Genomic DNA, 12,807 nt, shown 5'->3' with positions numbered 1-12,807 from the left:
GGACACCCCACTTTTAACGCCGCCGTCAGTCCAATCTTAAAGTCTTCCTGTCTTCGACTGCCTCTATGTGGTCAAACTGGAGTATGGCATGGCTTCTCTAATAATACTGTACATATTACTGACCTCAGCATTACTGCCTTGGGATTTGTAAAATGAAGCAGACCAGTGAGTCAATGGCCCTGTACGAACCGCAGAAACTTGTCTGAAGTGATGAAGATGTGTATTTTTGAGTTTTCGCCATGATCAGATGACTCGTGGTTTATTATTTCTTCACGTGCTTACCGAGGCCTGTGTCGAATTTTGGGGGTCTTGTTTTGTTCTCTAGAGCTCACTGATCAGCTGCCATGCCACTACTATGTTGTAGAGTTATCTTAACCTGTGAAGCGGGCGCGTAGTCTGAAGTCGTCGACGGTCAATAATCAGGTTAGACTTGCACTAGAGTTACTGTTTTGTGTTGTACTACTGAAACTGAGGAGTCCTATTCAGACGGGGCAGGGTGTGAGGTTGTGAATGGAGAGACCGGGGCCACAGGCACGGCCGGCGAGCCTCACCGGACACAGACAGCGAATCCTTGGTGAATATCGGGCATTGAGAATCACCTGCGCACAATCGGTGTAGGGGGAAGCAGCTTAACCCAAAACGCTGGCGTGAGAACGGACGGAAGCTTGACAGCGATGCGTGGTTCTCCGATACTGGCCAGGCCGGTCCATACCGGGCGGCACAAACGCAGCATGTCAGCTTCCGGGAGGGCACGAGCATGTGTCCTAATACATCTGTTCATTATCCCAGGGTTGTTGTTATCGACAAAACATGGTTTAATCCAGTTACACTGCACAAAAATATATACATATATATATTATAGTGAATTCAGGGGGCAACTTGGGACTCCGCATCCGGGACGCGAACCCGTGGCTCCCACACCGCAAGCGACTACGTTAACCAGTTGACTAAAGGCAAGGCCTAACATGTCTACTTATTCGTGTACCTTACACTACTCACCTCCTTCGGGAAGCGCGTCCCCGCACTTCAGCACCCTCACGCCTCTGGGCGCACGCGCTTCCGATGACCTCACGGTCTCACCATCCCACTTCTGACACTGAATTCGGGGGGGGGGGGGGCAGCCCGGCTCGGCCGTCACAGCCGGGACCCGAACTCGTGTATTCCGCACAGCGGGCGACAACGTTAACCAGTCGACTAAAGGGTTCGATGGCTAACGGGTCTACTTATTCGTGCACGTTTGGGATCCCCGGCTGTGACGGTCCGGCCGGGGACGCCCTATCCCAAAAGGGGGGGGGGAGTGTGACGTAAACGAATAAGTAGACACGTTAGCCCTTGGTTAACGAGTCGGACCCTTTAGTCGACTGGTTAACGTAGTCGCTTGCGGTGTGGGAGCCACGGGTTCGCGTCCCGAGCTGCTCCCCTGAATTTGCTACAATTAAAAGACGAACATCTAGGTAAGCTCAGTTCTGGATGGAGGTACTGAAGATAGGGTTGGCATTGCAGTCGTCAACCCCCCCCCCCCCCCCCCCCCGTATGCAAGTGTGGTGGTTCCATCCATTAGGTTTAATGGATGCAGCCTCGCCTTTGGGAAGGCCCCTGCTCTGTCCTGGTTTTGATGTGGTTTTTTATTTAACACAATGTTGTTTACAGCAATAGCTGCTCTTATTTTGTCAGTTGGGAACACTAATGATTATTTATTGTGATTTTGTTTCTTCTCCTTTTATTTGTATTTGATATGTTCATTGTACCTTATGTAATACTAAATATCATTGAGCCGGTAGAATACTTGAGAAGTAAGCAGTAATGACCGTCATTGTGTGTCTGAAGAACGCACGAGAATGGATCAGCAATAAGGTCATAATCATCTCTTTTAACTGGGCATTGAGTTTGGTGTAACAACGGCACTTTCCTGTCATTTTGCTGAAATTTTATCTGAGGGGTTGTGTTGTGTGTAGGGTAAATGTTTTCAACAAAATAAAATGTGCAAGATTTTATATATATATATATATAAATATATCCGTTTTGTGAGTTCTTTCACTTGTCCATCCAAACCAGCGGTGTGTTTAATTTGCAGTCTGCATTTTTCCCATTAAGTATACGGGATATCATTTTTCTGAATCTCTCCGAAATATGTATAAATTCTTCTTCTTCTTTTTAAGCTCTGAAAACGTGTTTTTGTTGTATTTTGAAGCAGCTTTCGGGGACTTATCAGTGTACGTCACTCTGACGTCGCGCAGGTGCTACTGCGCATGTCGGCTGCAGCAGGGAAGCGGTCGGCATCATCATGTCGTGTTGTGCAGTCGGCTTCCAGAATCGTTTTGACAAACAAAACAAAACGCTCAAGTACCGTTCTCCCTGCAGCCAATCCCCAGTGTTTGATAACAAAAAAATCCTCTCTACAAAGAGTTTTTGCCATGTTTACGTACTTTTTCTGAATCTCTCCGAAATATGTGTAAGTTCTTTTTTTTTAAGCTTGGAAAACACGTTTTTGATGTATCTTCAAGCAGCTACACAAAGAGTTTTTGCCATGTTTACGTACCGGTCTCGTGTTGATTTCGATGCTTTTGTGTGACAAACAAATGAGTCCAACAGAATAACACCGAAAAATAAAAAACCCTCACATGACAACGTGAGATTTCGGACAGTAATATAGCAGCACGGTGGCGCAGTGGTTAGCGCGGTCGCCTCACAGCAAGGCCCTGGGTTCGAGCCCCGGGTAGTACGACCTTGGTGGGTCATCCCGGGTCGTCCTCTGTGGGGAGTTTGCATGTTCTCCCCGTGCCTGCGTGGGATTCCTCCCACAGTCCAAAGAAATGTAAGGTAAGTCAGGTGAATTGGCCATACTGAATTGTCCCTAGGTGTGTGTGTGTGTGTGTGTGTGTGTGTGTGTGTGTGTGTGTGTGTGTGTGTGTGTGTGTGTGTGTGTGTGTCTCGGCCGGCCCTGTGGCCGCCTGTCCAGGGTGTCTCCCCGCCTGCCGCCAAGTGACTGCTGGGATAGGCTCCAGCATCTCCTGAGAGCAGGATTAGCGGTCCAGATAATGGATGGATGGAATATAGCAGCAAACAGCTATTTGCTATGTAAAAGAGACAGTGGAGTAAGAATAAAGAATGACGTCACAATCCCTCTGTGTGTTGTCGTCCGAGTTTCTCTCTTATTTCCCGGTCCAGCCGCGCGTGTGTGTCAGAGCGTCGCATGTGCATGTTAGTGCCCAGCTGGCGTTAGCAGGATAGCTAGCAAGCTAATAATTACGTTACATGGCTTTAGGTCACTCGGCAGATGGAAGAAATAGCTCGTTACCGAGCTGAATACGTCACTAATGTTAATAAAATAAGTCTATACTGTAATAGTCAACATTCCAACCGAACGAAATAACAGCTAAGCACGAGAAGGGGGGGGGGGTTTGGTTTGGTTTGGTCTGAGGCGCGGGTGCCATAGAGCACCTTCAAGACTGATACGATTAATACAATGAACGGCAGGTGGCGCTAAACGCAAACACAATTCGGACAGCTGTCACTCGACCTCTCCGGTCTGGTAGCCTGGATACAGACTGGCTCACTTCGTCCATCTGTAGTTCTTTCTGCTGTGAAACACACATTTTGCGATGAATTCATTCAGGAAGTTTACAAATCTGTTTTTTTTAGCAACATTTTCTCTTTTTTACAAGTTCGGTGATCCGTTTGTTTCCGCAGAATTACCACGTTGCAAACTGCCCCTTTCAGATTTTTGTGCGGACAACAAATTAACTATGTAAAAAGTATAGATAAAAATGAGACGACACCCACCAATCTTTTGCATGTCAAAGTTAATAATATATTTATAATAAGATTTCATTAGTTTTGCCCCAGGAAGGATTTTAGCTCGGACACCAAATTCGTTAAATCAAAAAAAATAAGAAATAAAAATGAACAAACGATAAAGAAGCTCGTCACTAGAAGCAAGCCATAAAACAAGACATTGCCCAGATATTTCCAATTTTATTAATTCAATTTAAAAAACAAACAAACAGGATCGGCTATATGCTCAGTTAAGTTTAGGGACAACATTTTTCAACCGAAGACTTTTAACAAGAGAAAGATGCCCTTAAATATGAATTCGAAGTGCGACTCGAAGAGCTCTCCATTCTGGGGATGAAAGTGGGGTTTACTCACATAAGAAAAACAAAAAGATCAACAAAGACACGTGTTTGGTGGGATATATAAGCCCAAGTCAAGCATCTCTGAAGACATCACATATCACCGATGAAGATGAGGTATAAAGAAACACTGTACAGCAATAAAGTGCCAGTTCCTTGTTTAAGCGTCCAGGAGGGAAGCAGCAGCGGCTTCCCCCCCTCCACGTGTGTAAACAGCCGGGCTCAGACTGGTTCATCATTCCCCCGAATCGCGTCCGTCGTCGTCGTCGTCGTCGTTGTTGTTGTCGGCCGCCGTCTCCGGCGCTCGCCGCAGCAGCAAGCCGGGGGAGCGGCTGGGGCTTCCGGTGCCGCTGTTGTCCGTGTCGCTGCCGCCCTTGCCGGGCCCCCCCGGCTCCCCGCCGTCCTCGGCGCCGTGCGTCCTCACGTGCTTGCTGAGGTGGTCGGAGCGCATGAACCGCTTCCGGCACACCGCGCACTCGAAGCGCTTCTCCCCGGTATGTGTGCGCAGGTGCCGCTGGAGCTCGTCGGACCGCGTGAAGCGCTTCCCGCAGAAGAGCCAGTTGCAGACGAACGGCCTCTCCCCGGTGTGCCAGCGCAGGTGCGCCTTCAGGTGGGACGTTTTACCGTACACCTTGCCGCAGCCCGGGATGTGACAGCTGTGCAAGCCCCTCCGCCGCGGGCTGGTGCCCCCCGGCCCCAGCCTGTCCGCCTCCTGGCAGTTGGGGCAGTCACACGTGGCCCTGCCGGTGTAGCGCCTCGACGAGGAGGTGGTGGTGGTGGTGGTGGAGGTGGTGGTGGTAGAGGAGGAAGAGCGGGAGGAAGAGGAGGAGCGGGAGGAAGATGGCAGGGAGACGGTGGGCTTTCCGGTCAGCGCAGTTGGAGCGGCCGCGGTGGAGTCTGCATGGGACGCGGACGGCCGGAAGCCGTCCAAAAGGTGCTGCGCGGCGGGGAAGACGTGTTGAGAGGGTGCCGGGCTGAAAGCGGCGTGGCTGTGGGACATCGAGCTGTAGTCGGCGCTGTAGGGCAACACGCCCGGGCTCTGCGCGTCCACCCAGCCGGCACCCACATCCCACCACGCAGACGCTCCGCCGGGGACGTTACCCACCTCTCCCACGGGTTTGAACCACGACTCATAGTGATGCGCGGCCATCCTCGGATAAATCCCCGGCACGCCGTCGACAGCCGCGGACGGGAATTTGGACAAAAACATGGACCGCTGCCCGTGCGTGTGCTCGGTGGCGCCGTTGTCCGGCGACATCGCCGTCTGGTACACCGAAAAATCATTTCCAAACGGGGAGCATGTGGTCACGGAGAAAGCGCTGGAGATAGCGGTACAATTAGAGGGGTCCGATCCGGCCCCGTTACTCCTGGACGAGGTCCCGGGGTGAACACCTAGGGAGGCGAAACCAGCGCCCAGACCGGGATGACCCGAGCCGGCTCTTCTCCACGGATGGAAACCTTTGGAGAGTCCTGCGGCTCCGTCTGAGAGAGCGGGGGAGGAGGAGGAGGAGGACGTGGGGTCACCGATTCTGCTGCAGGTAGCGGCCAGCATTGCCAAGGGGGTGCTGCCAAGTCGTGGTTCCTCCTACAAACAATCAGAAAAAAACGTGGCTTTCACTCTTTTTTAACCGATGCGTAATGGCAACCTGGAGTGCGTAAAACCACAAACCTACAATATTTTAATCACGTGTCATGCGAGAGATTTAACTTGGGTGCAAAGCTGCAACAATATCTACTATGAGGACATCTTATAACTTAATTAAAGGTCGGTATTTAATGTGGAGGATGCGCTCGTAAAATACGAAGTCCTCGCGTTGCGGCGCAAATGGAGACAGTTTGTTACAATTACGGCTCTTTTTTTTCAAGGGGTGCCACTTTTCTCACAACGTGCAGGATGTATTTCGGACACAACAAACGCAGTAGAGAAATCTGGCGTTTCAAACTGGGAGCCAAACAGATCCAAAGGCCTAAAATAGTATCATGCTGCACTGTTTGACTAACTGCAGGGGTGGAGTGGGGGGGGGTGTCAAAGTTCAAATCTGTATTCGGCTGGTTCTCTTCCACATTGCCTAAACCGGCTTTAAGCTCACATTGGGGATCCACCTGGTTTGCGCCCTGGTCTCGCAGAGCCGCTGCCGAGACCGTGCGTCAGGTAGGTGCGCCCGGCAATGGCAAACTCTTGGCGTTAACAGACTTTCAGCGATACACGAACAAGCGAACGAAATCGAAACCCACACCAGCAGTCAGGACTCCCCAGAGAAAGCGGACTTACCCCGAGCAGCGTCGCAGCCATGGCGTGTGGCGGGCGTCCCTGTGCTCTGCGGGGTGCGTGTGTGTATGCGTGTGTGTGTGTGTGTGTGTGTGTGTGCGTGTGTGCGCAGAGGGAGAAGGTCGCGAATGTCTTCCCGTCCCGACTCCCTTCCTAGTTGTAGTTTCTCTGGGGCTTTGAAGTGCCGCTGACAGCCAATCAGAGACGCTCAGTGTCCGGATGACAGGTTCGCGTGTGGGTCATAGAATTAAAGCGCACCCGAGCTCTCCACATGGGCACATGTGCCAACGTCACAATAGGGGCTCGTTCAAGTCCCGTGTAGCCCCGCTGTCTATGGTGAGGGGGAGGGGGGATTTGAAAACGCGCGGCCAATTAAACCGAGGGGAACAGAAACTTTGGGGAGGTGTCGTTCTAGCCGAACACGAAGGCGGGGAAGGAAGTGTCAGACAGGGTCCTCCAGCAGGGTTCTACATGTGGGTTTGGGGTTTTCTATAGATGATGCACAGTCTTGTGTGTGGAGGGCGGGAGGCAGATGAATGAGAGGACGGCCCCGGTCCGTCCCGTCCTGTCCTGGGGGCGTATCCGCTCAGCCCCAGGGGAGGGAGAGGGAGGACACCGCCTCTAGTACTGCCCCACTTTCAACGCATTCATTCTCAAAATGCCCCCCCTCTCTCCCTTTTTTTTTTTAATGAATCCCTTTTATGCCTGTTTCATTTGGCGTGAGTTTTGGGCGATGCCTGATCCGAGCGGGTTATAAGGAGCGGCTGATTTCCTCAGTTTGGGATTCAAAGGTGCGATTACATGTGTGGGAAATAAGGTAGTCTGCGCAGATGGCGCTTTTCAGGATGATCCCGGCGATTCATTTGAGTTTCACATTTCATATAAAGCAGCGCGGTCTTCATCCGCGTCACTTGTCTGGGGACTAGCTGTTGCCCTGCCCCTGCCCTCGTCATCCTCCCCTCCGTGAGCGGCTCAAATCACGCCAAGCGGACACAGAGCAAAGTTAATGAAGTTCCTCTCCCGCTCGTTTTACGCGTCACGGCCGATGGCGCGGCGGATCAGACCGCGTGGCGCGCAGCGGGGGTCGCCGGGCGGCGAGCTGCAGCAAGGTGAGGCGGAGGGTCGTGTGTTTTATGACTTCCATTTGAAGCGGGTTTTTTTTGGGGGGGGGGGGCTCCGAATCGAGACCACATGTTCTTGTTTTCATGCCCGGTCCGCTCAGCCTGACGCGACAGTACCGATCACGACCCGCTAAAAGCCCTAAATGACAGGCTCCCACGCCGCCGACTTCCTCCATAGCCTTGGGCGACCCCGGCTACCTGTGCACTCTTTAGCCTGACCACTGTCCTCACTGTCCCCCGAACAGATGTCTCTCTCTTTACACACATTCTTTTCCCACGCGCGCACGCACGCGCGTGCGTGTGTGTCCTCCTGGGGACATTTTTTAGGACCCCGTGAGAGAAAGCGTTATGTCTGGGCGAGGGCTTAGGTTAGGGTTAGGTCTAGTACTAGAGCTAGGCGTTAGAGTTAGGCTCGGGGTTAAGGTCAGAGGTTAAGGCTAGGTTTACATTTGAATGGTTTTAGGATCATTGTAGGGTGAAGGTGGAGAGCGGAGGATTTCACCTCTAACAGATGTTCAAGTCCCCGCAAGGATAGAAAGACACGTTTGTGTGTGTGTGTGTGTGTGTGTGTGTGTGTGTCTGTGTGTGTCTGTGTGTGTGTGTGTGTGTGCTGAAGTGAAACCCTGTCTAAATCCCAACCTGTTCCTTCAGTGGCTATAATGACCGCATTATCACGCACCGTCGAACGTCAACAAAGACCATCATCTCTGGATAAGGAAGGGGGGGGGGACAACAAAAAAGCAAAACAAAGACTGAAATAAAGACCTGACACTTCAGCCGGGCGACGGATGGGTAAAGTATTTTATTTCTCCTCTGTGTTCGCCTCCCCATTTTCTCCTGGTCGGTGGACTTGTTCCACGTTATAAAGACGCCAACTCGAGCAGCTGCGCCCGCTGAGGCAATTAGGCCGAAGAGCCGCGGTGTCCAAAGACCACTGCCCCACAAACACCACCACTGCCCCACAAACACCACCACTGCCCTACAAACACGACCACTGCCCTTTCAACCCAACACCTGAAACGGTTCCTCTGCAACTCCCTCAACTGAGCTGCAGCTGTTTTGAGGACGGGGGCAAGTCAGGGAGACGGGGTGCAGCCTGCATGTGAGCCAGGATGCGCCTGCAGCGCTGCTCCACTCCTCCTCGGCTTCCTGCAATTAGAAACACGTCCGCTGTCTGTCAGCAGCCGACACACACTCACACATCTGTCAACAAGAACACTCACCCCAGCCCTGTACCACTCTGCCTGTCTGTCTGCCTGTCTGTCTGTCTGTCTGTCTGTCTGTCTGTCTGTCTGTCTGTCTATCTATCTATCTATCTATCTATCTATCTATCTATCTATCTATCTATCTATCTATCTATCTATCTATCTCTGTTTATCTATCTATCGATTCAATTCAATTCAATTCAGTTCAATTCAATTCAATTCAATTCAATATGTGCTTTTTTGGCATGACATATGTGTACATATTGCCAAAGCATGTAAAACAACAACAACACAATACAACAATGATTATAATAATAACAGCAACAACAACAATGATTATTATATCTTATATATATTATATTATTATATCTATCTATCTATCTATCGCTATCTCTGTCTGTCTGTTTATCTATCTATCTATTTATATCTCTCTCTCTATCTCTGTTTGTCTATCTATCTATCTCTCTATCTATCTGTCTATCTATCTATCGCTCTATCTATCTGTTTATCTATCTCTCTCTCTATCTATCTCTCTAACTATCCGTCTGTCTATCTATCCATCTATCGCTCTATCTATCTGTCTGTTTATCTATCTATCTATCTATCTATCTATCTATCTATCTATCTATCTATCTATCTATCTATCTATCTATCTATCTATCTATCTATCTATCTATCTATCTATCTACCTATCTATCTATCTATCTCTGTTTATCTATCTATCGATTCAATTCAATTCAATTCAGTTCAATTCAATTCAATTCAATATGTGCTTTTTTGGCATGACATACGTGTACATATTGCCAAAGCATGTAAAACAACAACAACAACACAATACAACAATGATTATAATAATAACAGCAACAACAACAATGATTATTATATCTTATATATATTATATTATTATATCTATCTATCTATCTATCTATCGCTATCTCTGTCTGTCTGTTTATCTATCTATCTATTTATATCTCTCTCTCTATCTCTGTTTGTCTATCTATCTATCTCTCTATCTATCTGTCTATCTATCTATCTGTTTATCTATCTATCTCTCTATCTATCTCTCTAACTATCCGTCTGTCTATCTATCCATCTATCGCTCTATCTATCTGTCTGTTTATCTATCTATCTATCTATCTATCTATCTATCTATCTATCTATCTATCTATCTATCTATCTATCTATCTATCTATCTATCTATCTATCTATCTATCTATCTATCTATCTATCTATCTATCTATCTATCTATCTATCGCTCTATCTGTTTATCTGTCTATCTCTATATCTATCGCTCTATCTATCTGTCTGTTTATCTATCTGTCTGTTTATCTATCTGTCTGTTTATCTATCTATCTATCTGTCTGTTTATCTATCTATCTGTCTATCTATCTATCTATCTATCTCTATGTATATCTCTCTATCTATCTCTCTATCTATCTCTCTATCTATCTATCTATCTATCTATCTATCTATCTATCTATCTATCTATCTATCTATCTATCTATCTATCTATCTATCTATCTATCTATCTATCTATCTATCTGTCTGTCTATCGATCTGTAAGTAAACACTCTCTTGCACTCTATCCCTAGCTCCCTTTCATCCTGTTACTACTGCAAACTTGTCATCTCTCTCTCTCTCACACACACACACTCTACATCTTACTCTTTCACGTTCTCACCACTCTCAATAACTCTCTAACACAAATACACGCACATACTCACTCTCTCACTCTCTCTCTCTGTTGCACACACACACACACACACACACACACACACACACACACACACACACACACACACACACACACTGGGGTCATAGAGGGCAATTCTCATCAATCTGTACCGCGGAATGAAAGATCTGTGGCCAGTCTAATTACACTGTTCACGTCCTTCATTCTCATTCATATATACAACACATGTACGCTGATATATTCATTCATTAGATAACAGAGGAGAGGGGAAGGGGAAGGAATGCCAAGGTATAGTGTGTGCGTCCGTGCGTCCGTCCGTGCGTGCGTGTGTGTGTGTGTATGTGTGTATGTGTCGCATGGTTAGGGTGGCAGCTAAATGGGTGGTGGTTAAGGGCGAGCTGCCCCTGCATGTGTGTGTCTCTCTCTTTCTCAAGTGCACACTCACAAACACACACACACACACACACACACTGATGGATACAAGAGCTTTGTTAAGTCATATATCACAAGGGTCATTTAACCTGCCAACACATCTGCTGTCTGCTGTTTCTCTCCTCTGAGAGGGAGAGAGAGGGAGAGAGAGGGGGAGAGAGAGGGAGAGAGAGGGAGAGAGAGAGGGAGAGAGAGGGGGAGAGAGAGTGGGGTGATAGGAAAGAGATTTATAGAATTGATAAAAAAAATATGTAGGGTGAGAAAGAATGAGACTGATTAATTTCTGGACTGCCAACGCTGGAACGGTGAATCTCTCCCTCTCTCTCTCCCCCCTCGCTCTCCCCCCCATCTCTCTCTCTCTTGCTCTCCCTCCCTCCCTCTCTCGCTCTCTCTCTCATCCCCTCTCGCTCTCTCTCTCTCGCACGCTCTCCCATGCTCACTCATACGCACTCCGTCCCACACAGGCACAAACAAATACGTGCGCGTTGGACATGGGTGTCTTTTTAACACGTGTCCTCTGTATGGTGAGTTTGGGGGCTTCCCCGTCCCTGTCTCCCTGTCCGGTCGCTCTCCGTAAAGCTGGTGATTTATGCACACGGCGCTTTGGCTTTGCCAGGACAGTAATGAGATGCATCTGGGAAGGAGTCTCTATTGATTCTGTCAAGTGCCGTTGATGTTTGTGAGGTGGCTGTGAATTGTTTTTAAGGGCGTGTGTGTGTGTGTGTGTGTGTGTGTGTGTGTGTGTGTGTGTGTGTGTGTGTGTGTGTGTGTGTGTGTGGTGACTGCTGATCAACGGCTTTCATCCTCTCCTGCTTTTCTGTGTTCATTCCCCACAGCACTCCTTGCTTTGACTGTCTGTTTGGCAGCGTCCTGTCCTGCCCTGCCCTCTGGTATAGTACTGGTTCCCATGGTGAAGTCCAGGGACCCGCCTCAGGTCTGCACGGAGATCCTGCAGGGTCCACACCAAAATGAGCAATAGCTTGATATATAATGCACTAGAAGTCAACCGAAAGAGAAATGGCATGAATGGTGACTGGTGAGGGGCATCTTCAGTAATCCCCTTGGCAGTCCCCCTCCACCATGCAGCTCTGACTGCGCTAAGACACCTTATACGCATTAGCGCGGGAAGGGGGGAGAGGGGGCTGGGGGGGGGCTGCAGCCCCCACCCCCAGTAGTGGCAGGTGGCACTGTAACGTCTTAGACCCAACTGTATGCCTAACTTTCCTAACGTACAAATGCTAAATAAATAAATAAAACATACCTTTATTTTAAACAGTGGGCGGGGCCGCGTGGGATGTACATTTCAATAATAAAGTGAGTAAACCCTCCATTCCAAATCTGCTACACACGCATCTTACAAACAAAACAATGACGTCATAGTGCAGCGGCCGGGGGGAGGCGGTCGCTCTGACTGTCGGCGGTTCTGCGCTGGGGGAGCGCAATGGCTGATGGGACTGTTTATGTTAGATTTAAAATTGTGTTTTAATGATGTGGTGTTCATGGTGTGGTTATTCCCCCCCCCCTTTTTTTCTCCCCAATTGCATCTGTCCAATTACCCCTCTCTTCCGAGCCGTCTCGGTCGCTGCTCCACCCCCTCTGCCGAACCGGGAAGGGTTGCAGACTACCACGTCTCCTCCGATATGTGGAGTCACCAGCCGCTTCTTTTCACCTGACAGTGAGGAGTTTCGCCAGGGGTACGTAGCGCGCGGGAGGATCACGCTATTCCCCCCAGTCTCCCCCCCAACAGGCGCCCCGACCGACCAGAGGAGGCGCTAGTGCAGCGACCAGGACACATACCCACATCCGGCTTCCCACCCGCAGACACGTCCAAGTGTGTCTGTAGGGACGCCCGACCAAGCCGGAGGCAACACGGGGACTCGAACTGATGATCCGCGTGCTGGCAGGCAACAGAATAGACCGCTACGCCATCCGGGCGCCCCCCGTGTTGTGGTTA

At 49.3% G+C, this 12,807-nt stretch overlaps 1 protein-coding gene across 1 annotated transcript; it reads right to left on the bottom strand.

The window, feature by feature from the left end:
• Positions 1–3,851: 3,851 nt before the first annotated feature.
• On the bottom strand, positions 3,852–6,511 carry sp8a (sp8 transcription factor a). Its single transcript, XM_056298681.1, has 2 exons — positions 6,406–6,511; positions 3,852–5,718 (listed from the first exon to the last, which is right to left on the bottom strand). The coding sequence occupies exons 1-2, from the start codon at positions 6,424–6,426 to the stop codon at positions 4,369–4,371; spliced, it is 1,371 nt and encodes a 456-aa protein (XP_056154656.1). The 5' UTR covers positions 6,427–6,511; the 3' UTR covers positions 3,852–4,368.
• Positions 6,512–12,807: the final 6,296 nt, after the last annotated feature.

The sequence above is a fragment of the Lampris incognitus genome, chromosome 18, assembly GCF_029633865.1.
Source record: "Lampris incognitus isolate fLamInc1 chromosome 18, fLamInc1.hap2, whole genome shotgun sequence".
Taxonomy (NCBI): domain Eukaryota; kingdom Metazoa; phylum Chordata; class Actinopteri; order Lampriformes; family Lampridae; genus Lampris; species Lampris incognitus.
This window is presented reverse-complemented; position numbering and strand designations above follow the sequence as displayed.